Source organism: Hyperolius riggenbachi, chromosome 12, assembly GCF_040937935.1.
Source record: "Hyperolius riggenbachi isolate aHypRig1 chromosome 12, aHypRig1.pri, whole genome shotgun sequence".
NCBI lineage: Eukaryota > Metazoa > Chordata > Amphibia > Anura > Hyperoliidae > Hyperolius > Hyperolius riggenbachi.
Genome location: NC_090657.1, coordinates 9,801,837 through 9,821,520, shown reverse-complemented (window position 1 = coordinate 9,821,520; position 19,684 = coordinate 9,801,837). Strand labels below are relative to the sequence as shown.

Below are 19,684 nucleotides of genomic sequence, written 5' to 3'. Positions count from 1 at the left end.
GTACCTCACTGCATTTGGTTTGTTTGGGTTGTTTGAATAAAATAGTCGGTGTTTGTAAGAAATTAAGCTCACACCAATTTTTACGTTATCTGGACAGCTCCGATTAGTAGCGTTCCTACTCCACCAGTGCGAACTTCAAGTGTTCAAAGTGAAGACCCCCAAGGATCACAAATTCTCAACAAACTAAACAGAATTCATGGGGACTTGGAAGACACTGAGAAACAGATCTTGGCAAGAGTGCGTTCACCAGTCAGCCGATCTTCACCAAACCAAGACCTAACTAAGAGACTAAAGGAGCAGGAGGTGAGTAAAACAACTGTTCCAAGTAAGGTGTTAAAATGTAATATCTTATCTATCTGTAGAATCTCTACTTCTGAGTCGTAGAAATCCATTGGAAAAAAATGCCTAGGCTGCAGGTATGGTACTTAAGTTTACTAAGGATAGCTTTCCTAAGAGACAAGGATTATGATGTGTACACAACACTGTAGGCAACACTGTGGAGAGAAAGCACTTTACTGATGCATTCCTCGAGTGCGCTCGAGCGGCGTATACTGTCTCCTTGGAAGGATGGACAATGGCGAAACAGGGAAAAATGGTGAACAGGTAAAAAAACACACGATTGGTTCGCACGATGGCCAGGGGCCCCGGACCTCTCTCACTGGCCGGGGCCCCAAGGCCAATGTGCGATACCTGGAGGGGAATGCAGGTGGGCCTGGACCTCTCACACCCAGGCTCTGGACCTCTCACATCCAGAAAACCCACCAACACTGCCTCCATACTGAATGCTAAATTCGACACATACAAGCAATAGAACACAGCAATACATGCATGCAGCTACATTTGAGTCGTCAGCAGGTGCTCGTCAGCCAATCAGGATGCACTGTCATACACCCTTTACCTGCCATACCACATCTAGCAGCCATTAGCATTCAGGTGGGAGGCTTCAGTTGGACGCAAATCGCAAGATTGCGTCGCTAGCAGGACCGCCCCGTGCAGGCATCCCTCCCACAGGGGTCCCTCCCTAACCGCTCACCTGTCCGCCATGTCCTAGAGCTGAAAAAAATGGTGAACAGCGGCAACAGTATAAAAATGGTGCCGCAGTAATTAAAAATGTTAGACAGCGGGGGTCGGGGAGAGAGGCAGCGGGACACTGGGCAGCGGGGGTTAGGGAGAGAGGCAGCAGACACTAGGCAGCGGGGGTCGGGGAGAGAGGCAGCGGGACACTGGGCAGCAGGGGTTAGGGAGAGAGGCAGCAGACACTAGGCAGCGGGGGTCGGGGAGAGAGGCAGCAGACACTAGGCAGCGGGGGTCGGTGAGAGAGGCAGCAGACACTAGGCAGCGGGGGTCGGGGAGAGAGGCAGCAGACACTAGGCAGCGGGGGTCGGTGAGAGAGGCAGCAGACACTAGGCAGCGGGGTGGAGGGAGTAGGATTAGGTGAAGGGAGGATTAGGTAGCATTGGTATACATTACCATTTCCCAGCCGGCGATCGCTGAACTGATAACGGCAGTCAGCTATACATAAAGCCGATACCATTACTTGGCTATACATGCACCACAACCGATCCAGAGTTGTATGATAACTTCAGTGCCCATTGTCACCCCTGAATCAGCCAATACGAATTTCAGCTATCAACCTCCTTGGCAGTAACCCTGAGTAAGGCTTGGTGGGGAAAACAAATCCAGGAGTGGTAATCCTGAGCCTGACTCGGGGTAGCCGCTGAGAGGTATAGGGAGATAGCACAGTGGCAGTTAGAACTCACCTTACCTGGCATCCAGGCACTGGCAGCCATTCTTCTTCCGGTCCCCTGTGGGTCTGGATCCTTTGGTGAGATCACTATTTGTTGTCACCAGGAGGACGGAGAGAGAATTGCAGCTCTGGACCCCAGGGAGGTGAGTCATTGAAGGGGCTGCCGCAGATCTCACTTTAGCATGATTTTTTCACTTTTCTCCTGTCGGACTCAAAGCGCGTGAGCTGCAGCCACTAGGGCACTATCTATAGGCAGTAGCAGTGTAAGGGAGTCTTGCCCAAGGTCTCCTACTGAATAAGTGCTGGCTTACTGACCAGGAAGAGTCGAGATTGAAACTCAGGTCTCCTGTGTCAGAGGCAGAGCCTTTACCAGTACACTATACAGTCACCATCCAAACAGGGTGCATTTCTCAATGTTTTTTTAAAACATTTATACATATACAAATGTTATTTGTCTGTCTGTATGTATTTAGAGAGTTTAGCCTGTCTAATCCCCCCCTCATCTGCGACTAATCACAAGTTGTAATTTTATCTCTCAGCTGCGTCAGCTGGCTGCCTCGGCAGAGCAGCTAATTTGTAAACACAGGATGTTAACCCTATGTCTGCTTCCATGAAAGCAGGAAGTAGACACACTGCAGATTTATTGCAGGATTTGTATCAGTTGTAACAAAGAAAATGTTTTTCTTTAAATGTTATTACGCTGTTGGGTAGAGCAGAGAGGAAGTTCTGAGTCTGGTCCATTTTTAAAAGAGATGCTGTATATCAGGGGTCAGGAACCTTTTTGGCTGAGAGAGCCATAAACGCAATATATTTTAAAATTTAATTCTGTGAGAGCCATACAGTATGTTTCAAACTGGCACGGTGCGCATGCACAGCAGAGGGCTCACGTCCCTGTTACCATGGTGATGTGTATACAGTTGATCTTCCGGGCAGTAGAAGTGTCAGACACGTCTTCAGCTTTTCTTGGATTTCAGAAACATCAGCAATTTCCCAGAGAGCCAGAGAGGAGAAATACAGACTAACAGCTTGTACAATTAGCTAGCTGACTTGGGGGTTGGTTCACTTTGTAGGACGAGATCCCCGCACTTTGTCCCAATAGGCTGCCTGCCAAGTGACAGGCAGCCTATTGGGCCAGTCAAAGTGCGGGGATCTCGTCCTACAAAGTCACTGGACCTGACAGGGTCCAGAGTAGGACAATTGAAGCGGCCGTTAGTTTTGGGGGGAGCGCGCGTAAGTTAGTAGTGCATGTTACAGCAGTAACGTGCCTACATTGAAAATGTTACTTGCGCTGCCACACTAAGCTGTGCTGCTTGAGCCGTGTAGCTTAGTGAACCAACCCCTACTGATTTGTCTGTGAGCCTGATATAGCCATCAAAAGTGCCACATCTGCCTCCCGAGCCATAGGTTCCCTACCCCTGCTGTATATTCTTACAAGAGGAGACAGAAGGCAGAAATAATAGGAAATGTTTGTTGTTAATAAATGTAAAATGCGCATACATACTTCAGGTCCACTTATCTCTTAAAATATTTGTATTTCAATAGCATTAATGAACAAGATATTTCACAATGCTGAATATGCAGAACAGTTACTGAACAGATGACAAGCTTTTGAATTTGCTCCCCACCAGGGAACAGCTCAGCGCCTGCAGGGTATCGGTTCAGACGCAAATGCCGCAAAGAGAGAGTGTGAAAACTACTTGGCAAGTAAACCAACTGGACCCACAGCAACCACACTGCCAACAACCCTATCAAATGTCAACAATAAGTACAACGATGTAAAGAACCTCTCATCACTCTATGAAGAGGAGTACGTAAGATTGTATCTGTAATAATCATTTCCAAGCCAGTCCAGTGTAAGGGATTGATTCAGTAAAGTGTGCTAACACTAAAGGGCTCTTTTCCACTATGAAATGCAATCGCGATTGCGATCGCAATCGCGTTTCAATTTCCACCATGCGATTGCGATTGAGCTACTATACTCATTATAGTCCAGCTCAATCGCATACAAAACGCAGCAGGACGACTATTGCGCTTTGACCAAAATCGCATCGCAATCGGATCGCAGTAATGGAAATTGCTGCTGCAGTTTCCATTAGTTTAATGTACCTTGCGATTTGCGATCAGAAGCAAATCGCAAATCGCAGGCTAGTGGAAAAAGGCCCTAAGTGTGATCCGATTGCGGTCAAAGCGCAATCGTCGTCCTGCCGCGTTTTGTATGCAATTGAGCTGGACTATGAGTATAGTAGCTCAATCGCAATCGCATGGTGGAAATTGAAACGCGATTGCACATTTCATAGTGGAAAAGAGCCCTTAGCACGACAGTGATAAGCCGCTTTGCACGTGATATCATGCACGTAAAGGTTTGCGCACGTAAATGGTATGACTTTGAGCGAACGGCGTAATGCTTCGTGCGCAAAGTATCGTTATCATGTGAAGTCACTGCAGATCACGCGAACGGTATGTAGATAATGAATTATTACTGTGTACAGTACATTACGCAATGCGTGTTAAACTTTGCGTGCACCGTATTACATTAACTCACATGTTAATGTAAGCACCGTTGCTGATTTCATTGCCAAACTCTATCTTTTGATTGCGTGAAGCGCCATAGCTTTCAGTGGCATTCTGCACTTAGCGAAGCGTAAAGCCGTTCGTGTGATAAAACTTAACACGCGAACGGTGGAAACTGTTCGCGCGCAAAATGCTTTGCACGCTTGCTTGTGTGTGCAAAGCTTTTACACGTGATAGCTGAGTTATTACGCTTTAGTAAATCGAGTCCAATGTCTGTATGTCCTTCCACCATCCTGCCCTACCCCTCTGTGACTGGCCGCCATTGTATCTCGCTATCATTGGCCGGTATTGGCCACGCCCACCAAACTTCACTCACTTTTTCGGCCCATAGTGGTCTAGGTTGCTTGTGCTTTGTTAATCGATCCTTCCCTCCAAGCCCCGGGGATGGCCCCCCCCAAAGACCCCATTTTTTACCATAGACTCGATGGAAAAAAAACACTCGTACAGGTCTGAAGTGAAACTCACCAAACTTGGGTCACATAATCATGGGTTCAACCTGGAAACGTTGGTCACATTTTGGGGATTCGAAAAAGTGAGTGGAGTCAGGCGGCCGACAGCTGTGTTCTCGCTGCTCGCCCTTCCTGCGGCGTGATGTTACTGCTTCATGTTATAATGTTATGGGGATGCATACTGTGGCCTCAATTCACTGAGCTTATCTCCTGTCTTTAATAACGTTTCTAGAGTTATCACCATGGTGATGAGGCATGTCGTATTCAGGAAACATTTTACCTCAGGCAAACCTAAAGTTACCTCTTCTGTCTTTCAGAAGGAAAGATCTCTAAAGTTAACTCTTCAATCCTTAAAATAACTCCTGAATTCTAAAGTTAAAGACAGGCTGTTAATTAACTGCATGTCAAAATAACTGCAGAGGAGGTAACTTAACCACCCTGGCGTTCTATTAAGATCGCCAGGGCGGCTGCGGGAGGGTTTTTTTTAAATAAAAAAAAAACTATTTCATGCAGCCAACTGAAAGTTGGCTGCATGAAAGCCCACTAGATGGCGCTCCGGAGGCGTTCTTCCGATCGCCTCCGGCAGCCAGAAGTAACACGGAAGGCCGCAATGAGCAGCCTTCCGTGTTTGGCTTCTCCTGTCGCCATGGCGACGAGCGGAGTGACGTCATGGACGTCAGCCGACGTCCTGACGTCAGCCGCCTCCGATCCAGCCCTTAGCGCTGGCTGGAACTATTTGTTCCGGCTGCGCAGGGCTCAGGCGGCTGGGGGGACCCTCTTTCGCCGCTGCTCGCGGCGGATCGCCGCAGAGCGGCGGCGATCGGGCAGCACACGCGGCTGGCAAAGTGCCGGCTGCGTGTGCTGCTCTTTATTTGAGCAAAATCGGCCCAGCAGGGCCTGAGCGGCAGCCATCGGCGGTGATGGACGAGCTGAGCTCGTCCATACCGCTAAGATGGTTAAAGAGAACCCGAGGTGGGTTTGAAGAATATTATCTGCATACAGAGGCTGGATCTGCCTATACAGCCCAGCCTCTGTTGCTATCCCAAACCCCCCTAAGGTCCCCCTGCACTCTGCAATCCCTCATAAATCACAGCCACGCTGCTGACAAACAGCTTGTCAGAGCTGGCTGTGTTTATCTCTATAGTGTCAGTCTGCTGCTCTCCCCACCTCCTGCAGAACTCCAGTCCCCGCCTGTTTCCCTTCCCTCCCTGCTGATTGGAGGGAAGGGACGGGGGCACGGACCGGAGCTATGCAGGAGGCGGGGGAACAGCTGAGACTGACACTACAGATGTAAACACAGCCTTACAGCATGGCTGTGATTTATGAGGGATTGCAGAGTGCAGGGGGACCTTAGTGGGGTTTGGGATAGCAACAGAGGCTGGGCTGTATAGGCAGATCCAGCCTCTGTATGCAGATAACATTCTTTAAACACACCTCGGGTTCTCTTTAAGGACTGAAGAGATAAGATAACTCTCTCACTGTGAAGACGTATCTCTACACCCTAACCACCCTGGCATTCTATTTATTGCGGCCGTGCGTGGCTTTTTTTTTTTTTTAATTGGTTTAACTTAGTGTAGCTAGCACTGGGCTAGCTACACTAACCCCACCCCCCAAGTCCTTCGGCACTGTTCCCCCCCCCCCCCCTCCAATTGCCACTGGAGTTATTCACCTGGCCACGATCCCGCCATGGCCGATACTTCCACCATAGCTTCAGGCGTTGCTGTGGCGTTGATAGGGCATGACGTCATCACGACATGCGCAGTTCCGATCACCGCCATAGCGACCCCTGGAGGCTATGGAGAGGCTGCGTTGGCGCAGGCTCTGGGGGGGGGGGGGGGGGGTATGTATAAAACAGCGGCGGTTGGGGGATCAGAGCGGGCCGGCCGTGATCGGAGGGGTGATGTAGCTAGCCAAGTGCTAGCTACATCCCCTCCGAAAATTTTGTAAAAAAGACCCTCCAGGACCTGAGAAATCCACCGCGGCGGTAATGGACGAGCTGAGCTTGTCATTACCGCCAAGGTGGTGAATAAGGCAAAATGGATGTGTGGTGGTAAGTTTTCTCTTGCCTTATTATCTCCAGCATGATTTTAGTGAATTGAGGCCATTTATGTCCAATTATCTCATTCAATGTATAAATATTCCCTCACAGAGCTAAAGCATCTCTCAACTTGGAGAATCAGATCAACAAGACAGAGGACATGATACAAGGCTTTGAATCGTTCCTGGCACAAGATAGGGCCATACCTGGCAGCTCTAGTGGTATCCAGGAGCGCACAAGTCAGATTCAGGTAAGGAATCAAATACCGTATCTCCTGATCTGGAATAAATTGTCTCATGAGAGAAAGATCAAAGTGTTCGGGATAATGTTAGTATTAAGGTGACCATACAGGAGGCAACTTGGCGGCCAAACGACCATCCGATTAGATTATTATAATCGGAAGATAATTGGTGCCCGCAAGTGCATGCCTGACCGACAATGCAACCAATTTTGGGCCAAAATTGGTCGCATTAACTGATTGGAGATGCTACAAGATGTAGGGCTGACTTGCTTGATCAGGTATGTGGCGGTAACCGCGAGCGATATCGAGACAAGCGACAAGCTGCCCCCCCTAATGTAAAATGCCCCACCCTGGTGCTCCGTGCATCCTATACATTACCTGTCTGCGGCCTCTGCTTGCTCCGGGCTCCCTCCTCTGTCCATACATGCGCGCCACATGGTTGCTTAGTAACGTGGGCGTGTGTGAAGTCTGATGTCACACACGTCCCCTTACTAGGCAACCTCTAGAGGCGCGCGTGTATGGACAGCAGGGGGAGCCCCGGAGCAAGTGGAGGCCGCAGACAATGTATAGCATGCACCGGGCACGGGGGGGGGGGGGGGGGATCAGATTCGATTAGAGAGAGATTTGTTTCTAGGTCAAATCTGCCCACTATCGCTAGATGTTTGGGTATCTTTAAAGTTCCCATTAAAGGATACCCGAAGTGACATGTGACATGATGAGATAGACATGTGTATGTACAGTGCCTAGCACACAAATAACTGCTGTGTTACTTTTTTTCTTTCTCTGCCTGAAAGAGTTAAATATCAGGTATGTAAGTGGCTGACTCAGTCCTGACAGGAAGTGACTACAGTGTGACCCTCGCTGATAAGACATTCCAACTATAAAACACTTTCCTAGCAGAAAATGGCTTCTGAGAGCAAGAAAGAGATAAAAAGGGTCAATAGTTCATAGAGTTTAGCTCTGGCATACTTCAATGAACGTGTCATTGAGCAAAAACAATAAAATAGTTAAAAATTAAAAAGTAGATTTAAACATAAAATAACTGTGGAATATCTTAAAAAGTCATTTTTAGGAGAAGGAAGATAGATACAGTTGTTTATTTCGTTAGTTTATTTTCGCTTCGGGTGTCCTTTTATTGTACCAAAAGATGAAAAAACTAAAAATATATTTCATTTACTAATATACACTTTAAAAGCTTCCAGTATATACAGCTAAGTTAAAAGCTGGGGACTTAGTTCAAAAGAATATATTCTCTTATGCGTAGTCACCCATACCATACAGAGGTACCCCAGTATTCGCAGGTGTCCTAACTCTGGCCCTGTAACATGCATAGTGCAAACATGCATTGCTTCAAACCTGACGTTTAGGAGTACAGATCCTGATGTCCTCTCCTGGGACAAATAGTGCATCAACCTAATCCCAAAAGGAAGCTCGCTTATAACTTATTTAAAGGGACTCTGAGCAGTGCATACAAATAAAAATCTGCACTTGCCTGGGGCTTCCTCCTGCCCCCTGTAGTGTGAGAGTTGCCTCGGAGCCCCCCCCCCCCATTGGTCCCCCTGGCAGCTCTGTTAAAGTGGTCTGAAAGCCAGCATTTCTACTTTGTTCTAAAAGATTCCTCACAGCTTGAAAGCTACTATCCCAGAAAAAAATTCTAGCAGTACATCCCTGAAATGGTTAAGCAAAGCAGTTTCTCCTGCTATTCAGCTTCAAATCCGCATCCAAACTGCAGATAACAGAATCTTTTTTACTTGTCAAACACAAATGTATCAACACTGGAATGTAAACAAACACACTCTGAGAAACTGTCTCTGCTTCAGGCACACACAGTGTTCAGAATAGCTCAATAGAAGGTTTTAATATATAATAAAAAGCAGTTATAATAGAAAAATAATAAAATGCAATGCTGGCTTTCAGGGCAAGAAAAACTACACTTTGGAAACTTGTGATTTGTGAACAGACAATATTGCGTGTGCACAAAAGCAAATACGATAACTGTATGAGTAATAACAAATAGGAAAACATATTTTTATTGAATGTTATGTCAGAGTGTCAGACCACTTTAAGCTGGCGACTTTGGCTGGAGGGGGAGGAGTCGGCTTATGGCAACAGCCGCGTGATCGAGTCCGGCGCGCCGTCGGTCCACGCAGGTGCAGTTGCTCATGACTTCAGCCAAAGTTACCAGCTTAACAGAGCCGCCAGCGGAACAACAGCGGGCAGTGACGTAGCTAAGGAGCAGTGGGCCCCGATGCAAGTTTTACAATGGGGCCCCCCCCAAGCACTCTATACGTAACAATTGATATGGTGCACCAAAACCTGCCAAGGGCAACTACAGTGTCAGAGGTGCAAGAAGGGAATAGGGAGCAGTTTGTTAAGGATTACCACTATTCAAAGCATCTATAGAAGTGATTATTATGAGCACAGGACCAATAGAGAGCTAATACTGTAGTTGAGGAAGGGCCCTTTGGGGCCCCTCTGGCCCAAAGCCCCGATGCGGTCGCTACCTCTGCAACCGCTATTGCTACGCCCCTGACAGCGGGGACTCAGAGTACACCGAGGGACCTCGTGGGCTATGGGGGACTGGAGGAAGCACCAGGTAAACGCAGGTTTTCATTTGTATGCACTGCTCATGGTCCCGTTAAATGTCCTAACTTGAGGCGATCTCTGAATCTATGTGTTTTTTTCCCCTTGTATCTCATCCTTGTGGCCAGGGTTTAATCCAATGCACTCCCTCCTTCCCCTGAGTGACCATTGTCAGGATGCTCACAGCTTACGTTGGTGTGTGCATGGTGCACATGGATAGATTTTGTTAGGTATTCTTTTGTACCAAGACCCCGGCTTGTACCTCAGCTGTAGGGATAGAAGGGGTTCCTGGATGACTGATTTCTGTGAAAGCATTTGTATGAACATTTGCATGCGAGTGTATGAAGGGTTAAAGCGGATCCGAGATGAAAAACTAACTATAACAAGTAACTTGTCTATATATCTTATCTAAAGTTTAGATAGTTTACACAGCATATCTAGCTGCAAACAGCTTCAAAAGTTTATGATTATTTATTCCTGTGATACAATGAGGGCAGCCATGTTCTGTTTGTCACATTGTCACAGGCTGAGGGCTGGAGATGCTGTCAGCTTGCCTGTGTGTAAATTCACTCCCCTCTCCTCCTCCCTCCTCCCTCATCCCCTCTGAAATCTCTGGCTAGTAACACCTCCTCCTCCTCCTGCCCAGACTGAGCTCCCATAAGCCCTTGCTACAGTGCCAAGGCACAAAAGGAGCTGTGGGCGAGGCTTGTTTAGTTTGTAGGGAATTAGAGTATTAAAACAAAACAAAAAAAGTATTTGGCTGGAGGAATGCCCTATAAACTATATGAAAGGAACACAATTATGCAATGAGTAAAAGTTTATCTCGGATCCATTTTAACTGGCTTTGCTACGATGGAAATGGGCCCTCCATGCTCCCAAACCCGGTCACAGCAGTACATTCATATGGCTATGCCATGGTTAGATACAAACACTCCAGAAAGGGTGCAGGGAGCATACCATTTCTTGTTAAAGAGACACTGAAGCGAAAAAAAAAAAATATGATATAGTGAATTGGTTGTGTACTATGAATAATTGCTAGAAGATTAGCAGCAAAGAAAATATTCTCATACTTTTATTTTCAGGTATATAGTGTTTTTCTAACATTGCATCATTCTATAATATGTGCAGATTATACAACACTCAGCATTCAAAATGAGTCTTTCAGAGCAGTCTGTGAAGTAATGACCTCTCCTCTAGCAGAGAAAAAGTAAACAGTTAACTTACAGTTGAGATAATAAAAGTCAGATAACAGCCCTCTCCATGACTAACTTAGTCAGAGAGCTTAATGGTTTGTTTGCATAGAGATAACAACTGGAGTTTCTCAACTCTTCCTGTACTGGAAACAATTACACTGATGTATCTGATCTTAGGGCTCTTTTCCACTATGCAATCGTGTTTCAATTTCCACCATGCGATTGCGATTGCAATTGAGCTACTATACTCATTATAGTCCAGCTCAATCGCATACAAAACGCGGCAGGACAACGATTGCGATTTGACCAAAATCGCATCGCAATCGGATCGCACTAATGGAAATTGCTGCTGCAGTTTCCATTAGTTTAATGTACCTTGCGATTTGCGATCAGAAGCAAATCGCAAATCGCAGGCTAGTGGAAAAAGGCCCTTAATGTTTTATTTCTTATTTAGCTGTGCTACACATACAAATTATAATATCATCATTTTTTTTTCGCTTCAGTGTCTCTTTAAGCAGATAATTCTCTTTTTTTTTTATTGCTAAATAGGCTGAAACATAATATAACTTCTATAAACAAGTGCCAAGCTTACAGCATTGTGCTTCATGAAAAGATATCCTTAAACGCCTATAAAGTGGTTCTAATGAACTTCACCTGCAAGAATATTAAAATGAACAGCACATTATAAATATGAATTTTCCTCCTTAAAGGACACCCGAAGGGAAAATACACGAATAAAATAAACGATTGTATCTATCTTCCCCCTCCTAAAAATGACTTTTTAAGATATTCCATAGTTTTATTTTATGTTTAAATCTACTTTTTAAGTTTTAACTGTTTTATTGTTTTTGCTCAATGACACATTAATTAAAGTATGCTAGAGCTAAAATCTATGAACTATTGACCTTTTTTTATCTCTTTCCTGCTCTCAGAAGCCATTTTCTGCTAGGAAAGTGTTTTATAGTTGGAATTTCTTATCAGTGAGGGTCACACTGTAGTCACTTCCTGTCTGAGTCAGAACTGAGTCAGCCACTTACATACCTGATATTTAACTCTTTCAGGCAGAGGAAGAAAAAATGGAATGCAGTCTAGTTATTTGTGTGCTAGGCACTGTACATACACATGTCTATCTCATCATGTCACATGTCACCTCGGGTATCCTTTAAAGTGTACCTGAGCCGAAGCTTGGGTACAAAATGAGATACTTACCTAAAGAGACGAAAGGTTTAGGATCCTATTAAGGCTTCCCTTTTCTGATGTCCCCCTGGCTGTTTGCAGCCCCCCGGAAGATTGTTGGTAATCATATTAGGGCTGCACACCTCCTCTTCCATCAGCGTGGCCACGCAGTAGCCACGCCCATGCATGCGCAGTAAGCCGGAGCCGCTCACGTACAAGCGGCTCAGTGCGCATGCGTCCGTGCTCTTAACAGGAGAGGAGCGTGGCCTGACGTGGAGGGAGGCCACGCTAAGTAAGGAGGGGGATCACTACACGGAGGGAGGCCTGAATAGAATCCTGAGGCTTCCATCTCTTTTAGAACCAGAGCTTCAGCTCAGGGTTCCCTTTAAGATAATTGCTAATACAGTCCCTTCTGTTCAAATTCATATTTGGCATAGTTTTTTTAACAGATTTTTTTTTGTCCCTTTGAGCCCCTTCTAATATCCTAGTGGTTCTGAGCCACCAGGAGCTAAATGTCTGTATTTTGTAATATTATATGTTTGAAACAGTGGTGCTCGTAATGGGCAAAAACTTCGTTTCGCAAATTTCGCGAAGTTTTCCGCATCGTAAAACTTCGCATTAAACTTCGCGTAGTATTTTACGTAGTTACGGGTACAGCGTAGTTACGGCTACGATACTACGCGTGTAAACGAAATTGCGTAATGTAATTACGCATCACTTAACTAGCCAGTGCGCATGCGCATACTATATTTTAATGCGTACAATCATGCTTATGTTGCGTATAAACATACGCATTAAACAGCGCATGTGCGTCGCTAACATAACATGTCCGCATGCGGAAATTTGTAAGCGTGCATCAATGCAAAATGACTAATATTGTAATGAACCGTAATTTCGCGAAGTTACGAAGTCATACGAAATTTCGATACATAATTACGGTCCACACGTAATTTATTACGCATCCTCCCGTAAATTTCGCATTACAATTACGATGGAAAACGGCGAATTAAGATGCGAAATTTCGCGCATGCAAAATTTCGAAGCACTACTGGTTTGAAAGGTGTGTTGGCATCTTTTTGTACCCTGATGACTGCTATTATCTTACAAAATAATTCTACCCTATTAGAAAATGAAGAGAGACCTAGTGGACAAGCAAGACAACCTCTTGAAACTTAACCGGAGTTTGAAGGACACAGAAATGGCCTGCAGTACCCTACAGAGCAACTGTCAGGAGCACAGTCCTGATCTGCCACGCCAACGCATCCAGGTCCAGAGACTCAATGACAGATATCATTCCGTAGCTGATCAACTGGACCAAAGGTACCGTACTGTACTTTTCAGACTGTAAGACGTGCCTGACCATAAGACACATGTAGGTCTAGAGGACAGAAACCAGGGGAAAAATATATACTAAACCTGGTGCATCCATGGTGAAGGGGCATCTTGTGGGTTATGCCCCCTTTGTACCTCATGGCCCCTTGTACCTTTTGTGTCCCCCATGGGTCTGTCTCTGTACTCCAAGTATCCTCCTCTATGCCCCTTTGTGTCCCCCTCTATGCCACTTTGTGTCCCCCTTGTGTCATCCTCTATGCCCCTTTATGACCGCCTCTGTCCCCCTGTGTCCTCTTCTATGCCCCTTTGTGTCTGCCTTTGTCTTCCTATGTCCTCCTCCATGCCCCTTTGTGTCCCCCTTCTGTCCTCCTCTGTGCCCCTTTGTGTCCCCCTGTGTCTGCCTCTGTCCCTTTGTGTCCTCCATTTGTCCCTGTGTCCTCCTCGGCATGGGCACAGTACAGGAAGCCCCCATATTGCGGCAGGTTGGAGGCTTGTATTGGCAGGCGTTCACAAGTCAGGAACTTCCTGCATTTGGACTATAAGGCGCAGTGACTTTTTTCCCACTTTTGGGGGAGAAAAAGTGAGTCTTATAGTTCAAAAAATACATAAATTTGTCTGACGAAAAACAGATTTGTGAAGGTAGCCTGCAGTATATGGGAAAAATTTCTGTGTGGTTGATCGAAAGTCGATGGACCAGTTGGCCACACGCTACAAGCGATACCCTATGAGATTCTTCTCCACATTTGATCCATGCCTCCATGCTCTGACAATCAAAAATCTATTCTTTGTCAATCCAAATCATGTGGACACTAGCTGATTCCTGTACAATCGACCGATATCTTCCATCCTGCTCGATCTACAAAGATGGTCGATTCAACATGATATCGGTTATTTTTCATAGTTTGAGCACACTTGATTCTCTAGATTCAATAAAATCATCAATCAAATGGTCAATCGTACAAAATCGCAAGATGTATCACTTGATCTTTGATATCTCCTGTTCAGGAACACTTTTTCAAACAACCCTGTCTTATGGGGAGGTTAATTTAATTCAGTTTCAGTTACAGGTGCTCAATTGGCTTTAAAGTGGTCTGAAAGCCAGCATTTCTACTTTGCTCTAAAAGATTCCACACAGCTTGAAAGCTACTATACCAGAATTATTTTTTTAGCAGAACATTAGTGATATGGTTAAACAAAGCACTTTGTCCTGCTATTCAGCTTCAAATCTGCATCCAAACTGGAGATAACAGTATCTTTGTTTACATTCCAATGTTGTTACAATGTGTGTAAACACAGTCTAACAAGTAAAAAGGAGCTATCTGTGCTTCAGACACACACACAGTTTAGAATAGCTCATTAGAAGATGTTAATATATAATAAAAAGCAGTTTGAATAAAATGCAATGACCGCTTTTAGGGCAAGATAAACTACACTTTGGAAACTTGTAATTTGTAAACAGACAATTTTACTTATGCACAAAAGCAAATATGATAATTGTATGAGTAATAAAAAGTAGGAAAACACAGTTTTATTGAATGTTATGTCGGAGTTTCAGACCACTTTAAAGTGTAGCCGAGGCAAAAAACAAAAACACAGAAAACATACTTACCCAAGAAGAGCAAAGCCTCTGTGTCCTCCAGAGGCTTCTAATGTCCTCCTGGCCCCCACCGTTGCCGTGCACGGACCCCCAGAACAGAATCCGACAAGAGCTTGTTGGACATGTTACGTGGCCGTGCTCCTCTTCATGCAGAAGTGCAGCCGTGCTGTGCCTGCGGGAGTACAGCCACATCTGTGCTGTAAGCTGGAGCCACTCATCCTTGTGCAGCTCTGTGGCACTGCACAGGAGCGGCAGTACTCATGCAGGTGCAGCACGGCCATGCTTGTGCACAGTTATGCTTCACAGGAGGGTCTCCAGGAGGACACGGGAAGCAGTGGATTCTCCCCATCCCCGATCCCTCCAACTCATAGGTGTAATGTGATCTGGATTACTGCAGCCCTTACTAGTTGCACGGTCTCTGTAATATATCTAATCTTCTTTTCTTTGTCAAGCTTTGTCGACCCAGAGAGGAATGCACTGCCTCTGCTGTGATAGGGAAAAGTTATGCACGCCCCCCTCCACGCCCCCTGCAGGCTCTGTGTTTGTGCTTTGTTTATTAGTCACAGACAGGTCTCTGCTCACTTTCAGCTTGTCTGTGTTGTGCAGAGGGGGCAGGGAGCTGCTGCCTGTCACCTGCTGAGAAAGCAGGAGTGCAGATAATTCACTATGTAATAAAAACTTGTAGTATACTGCAACCTGATTATATTTATATACTGTATATTCCTGCGTATAAAAGTAGTGGGTTGTCTTATACGCCGGGTGTCATTGATGCCGGGTGATATGCCCTATCCTGTTACCGCCTCTCAGATCTCCCTGCTGAGGGAGCGCAATCTCTTCTTCCATACCGCTCTGATAAACAGGTAGACAAGGAGAGCTGACCAGTCTACTTAAGGAGAGCTGACCAATACAACAAGTCAATTGACTATATACTGTTATATACCGGGTAACACATACAGTACAGCACCAGTATCTGTTCATACATAGCACCAGTACATGATTTGTTTATTTTGATTTTAATTTGTTGTGCGTTGGAAGAGGGGTAGTCTTATACGGCGAGTATATCCCAAACTTTATATTTTAACTGGAAAAGTTGGGGTGTCGTCTTATACGCCCAGTCGTCTTATACGCCGGAACATACGGTATATATATATATATATATATATATATATATATATATATATATATATATATATATACACACACACACAAACATCACTTCCTGGTTAGCGGCCATGTTTTTTGCTTGTAAACACTGCCTAAAACTAGCGATTAAAAGTCAGGATCGCGGCGGGGAGTGGCGGAAAAGGGAAAGAGGGATCCAGGAGATCACAGTGAGTCGATTGGTACGTTTTTCTATTGTACAAATTGGACAGTACAGATTCTCTTTAAATAAAAGAGATGATTTTGTAGAGAAATCACAATTGATTGAAATAAAATAGCTGTTACTTTTGAGATAACCCTCAAGCTAAAAATGGTTTGCAGTAAGGTGTAAAGAGATGGACAACCTTGATTGTACAATCTTACCTAACCTATGCAGCAGAAGGGTAAACTGTGTAAATGTACTTTGAATGGATACTTTAGGCAGTACCTTATATTACATAGAAATGGTAAGCTTGTACAATCAAAATGTTATCATTAGTGGGCAGTGGCACCATCATCTTCGCCATGTTTTCAGGACCACTTATGGGTGCTCATATTCTACAGTCCTAAGAGCTTTAATAAAAAAAATCCAGCCCTATATTAGTCAAATGACTACAGGTGTGCTTTCTGGGATAACGCCGTTTCATGGCCTTCTTTGTAGAGAAAAGATGCTCAGAGACCTCAACTTACCATATCAGCAGTTTAAGTCATCGAGTGACAATCTGGACTCCTGGCTGAAAGGCCTTCCACGCAATCAGATCACAGCATCAGATGGCCCAAGTCAGGTCAACTACAAGCTGCAAAGCCAAAAGGTAATCTAGACCTAAAATGATTAATATCACTGCATGGCATGAAAATTATATATTTTAAGTGAACGTCATTGTCTATATTAGCTATGTAGACAATTGGCACAATGGAAGTGTGGTCCCTGCTTAGAATGATCACTATTGCTGGCTGTAACAGTGTTCATATAGCCTATGAGGGGAGCGCAGCCGCCCTGGTCTCCAGCTGGACCACCGGAGCAGACACTAGACTGTCCGCTCCCGCTGGCTGCACGTGGTCCGGCTGCAGGTGGGAACAGAGCCTTAAGGTGCCCATACACTTGCCCGATTTACCGCTGATAGACAGCAGATTCGATCACTGTGATCAAATCTGCTGTGAAATCGATGCGCAAACACTGACCGTTTGACCGATTTCCGCCTGAAAACGATCGACCCCGTCGATCTGTCTGCGCTGAGAATTTTGCTCGATCGCCGGAGGGTCGGGAGTGCGTCGATAGCGGCATTCGAATGTCCAGCGACCGACGTTAGCGGCAATACATTACCTGTTCTGCCGGCGTGTGTCCCCGCTGTCCCTTCTCCGCGCTGGGCTCCGGCTGGCTTCACTTACTTCCTGCCAGGGGCAGTTTAAACAGTAAAGCATAGATAAAAAGAACAAGCGCTCACAGACCATGTAATACAATGTCCAATAGATAGTAAAGCACAGACTGAGCTAACACTTTAAATAAAAAATGGAGCGATTCCTTACTACCAGTGTTATTGCATAGATAAGTCAATATATATAGGATTAGCGCTCTACAGTTCAGTCTTTGTTGCTAGCAGAGTGATATCCAACTTGTCACACCAATATGGGCTGGGGAGTATTCACACACCCCCCTATGTGAAAAGACTCACTGGGCCCATCAGCACTTCAGGAGTATAAGGCCACCCCTCAGCCACACAGGCAGTATCAGCTGGGCACTTGTGGTCCAATCCAATCTCGTAACGCTTCCAGCTGCATGTGATTGCATTGTGCTTGGTTGGATGGGGTCCAGCACTGAAGAGGAAAGGGTGGTGGAAGGATGGCCAAGCACAGTGTGGCTCTCTGTCACTGGTGAGAGAAGTCTGAGAGATTCTGTGGCAGCTGCAGGTGATTCCCCTGGTGGTGGGAGCACTGAGGTCCACCTGCGCTGCCCTTTTGGTGTTGCACTTCTCTCACCAGTAACCGAGAGCCACGCTGTGCTTCCACGTGTGAAAGACGTCCACCACCCTTTCCTCTTCTTACTGTCTTCAGTACTGGACCCCTTCCAACCAAGCACAATGACAAGTTTGATATCACTCTGCTAGCAACAAAGACTGAACTGTAGAGCGCTAATCCTATATATATTGATTTAAACAGCAGAGCGCCCTCTACTGTTAAAACTTCCCCCGACAGGAAGTATAGTGAAGCTGGAGCCCAGAGCGGAGTAGAGACAGTGGAGACCGGGGGACTCGCGCCAGCCGGATCAGGTAATGTATGCAGGGGACGGCGATTCAACATCTGTTTGCAGTGTAGGCAGCCAATAGATCCCTCTTTGATCAGATTTGATCACAGATTTGGGATTGATCTGGCATTTTAACATTATAAGTATACTTAAAGTGGACCAGAGACGAAGCACCCTCATGTATTTTACCATATATATCAGTGGGAACATTAGAGAAAACACCTACCCTGCTCTCTGTTTCATCCTTCACTGCTCAGTCTGCTTGTTATCAGCCTTGATAAAATCCCCCACTGAGCATTCAGTCTGGCTTTGCTCAGGAATCATTATAGCGGAGTCTGTCCTCTCTGATGTCTTCAAGCCCAAGCCTGCCCCCTTCTGGCTCTGCTATAATGACTCAGCTATAATGATTCCTGAGCAAAGACATACTGCATGCTCAGTCAGGGATTTTATCAGGGCTTATAACAAGCAGACTGAGCAGTGAAGAATGAAACAGAGAGCAGGGTTAACTTTAAGATGGTCATACACTAATAGATGGCCACCAGATTCAATCATCAGATAAATCCCTCTCAGATCAAAACTGATCGAATCTTTCCACACACTAGGCACAGAGCATGAAATCTATTGAACATCGGTAGAGCTGCACACTGCTGGGCCCCTCAGGTCTATATTCCCCCCCCCCCCCCCCAGGCTGTGCATAGTGAAGGCAGCAGAGCTTACACTCACTTTTTTGCCTGTACGTGTTATCTCTTCTCTACCCGGCGCTCCTCCACCTGTCCCAGTGTGCCTGGCCTGATAAACACTAAAAGTCGAAACAGGAGAATCACCTTCAAAAGTACCTTACATGACCACTAGAGGCCTCTAGTGTATGACCTCTAGTGTTCGTCTCATGACCGAGGAACCATGGGAGATCTAGCCAAATCTTCCAATTAGCTGATTCGATTCAATCTAGCATCGGTTGCAGTATTGATTTCTAGCAGATTCAATCAGTGTGATCAAATCTGCCAGATATCGAAGTCAAACATGGATAAGTGTATGGCCACCTTGGAGCCCCTTTCACACTGGCGCAGTGTGTTATCCTGTTTTGTTGCATGGTAGCGCTATGCCAATGAAAGTCTACGGGACATTTCATGCCTGCGTGGTGTGATGAGCCGAAAGTGCCCGATTCGCCGCAAAAGAAACAGCGCATTGCCAGGCAATATGCGCAGCAACGTGCGGCAAACCAGACCTCATGTAAGTCTATGGCAATGCAGCTTTTTTAAAAAATTTGAGGCACGTGTGCGCAGAAGCGTATTTTTTCAATACACTTCAGCGCAATTCGATTCTCGGTCACAGGAAGTGAGTGCTTCCCTTTCTGCTCGGCTTGCAGTCCGAAGGG

The 19,684-nt window shown here is 45.7% G+C and overlaps 1 protein-coding gene across 1 annotated transcript in view; it reads left to right on the top strand.

Annotated features, from left to right (window-relative positions):
• Nucleotides 1–19,684, top strand: part of EVPL (envoplakin) — a 140,909-nt gene that overhangs the window by 105,591 nt on the left and 15,634 nt on the right. Inside the window, exons 14-18 of the mRNA XM_068263073.1 lie at nucleotides 98–303; nucleotides 3,376–3,554; nucleotides 6,917–7,055; nucleotides 13,125–13,318; nucleotides 16,729–16,879. Of these exons, the coding sequence (XP_068119174.1) occupies nucleotides 98–303; nucleotides 3,376–3,554; nucleotides 6,917–7,055; nucleotides 13,125–13,318; nucleotides 16,729–16,879 (869 nt within the window). The remainder of the gene's footprint in view (nucleotides 1–97; nucleotides 304–3,375; nucleotides 3,555–6,916; nucleotides 7,056–13,124; nucleotides 13,319–16,728; nucleotides 16,880–19,684) is intronic.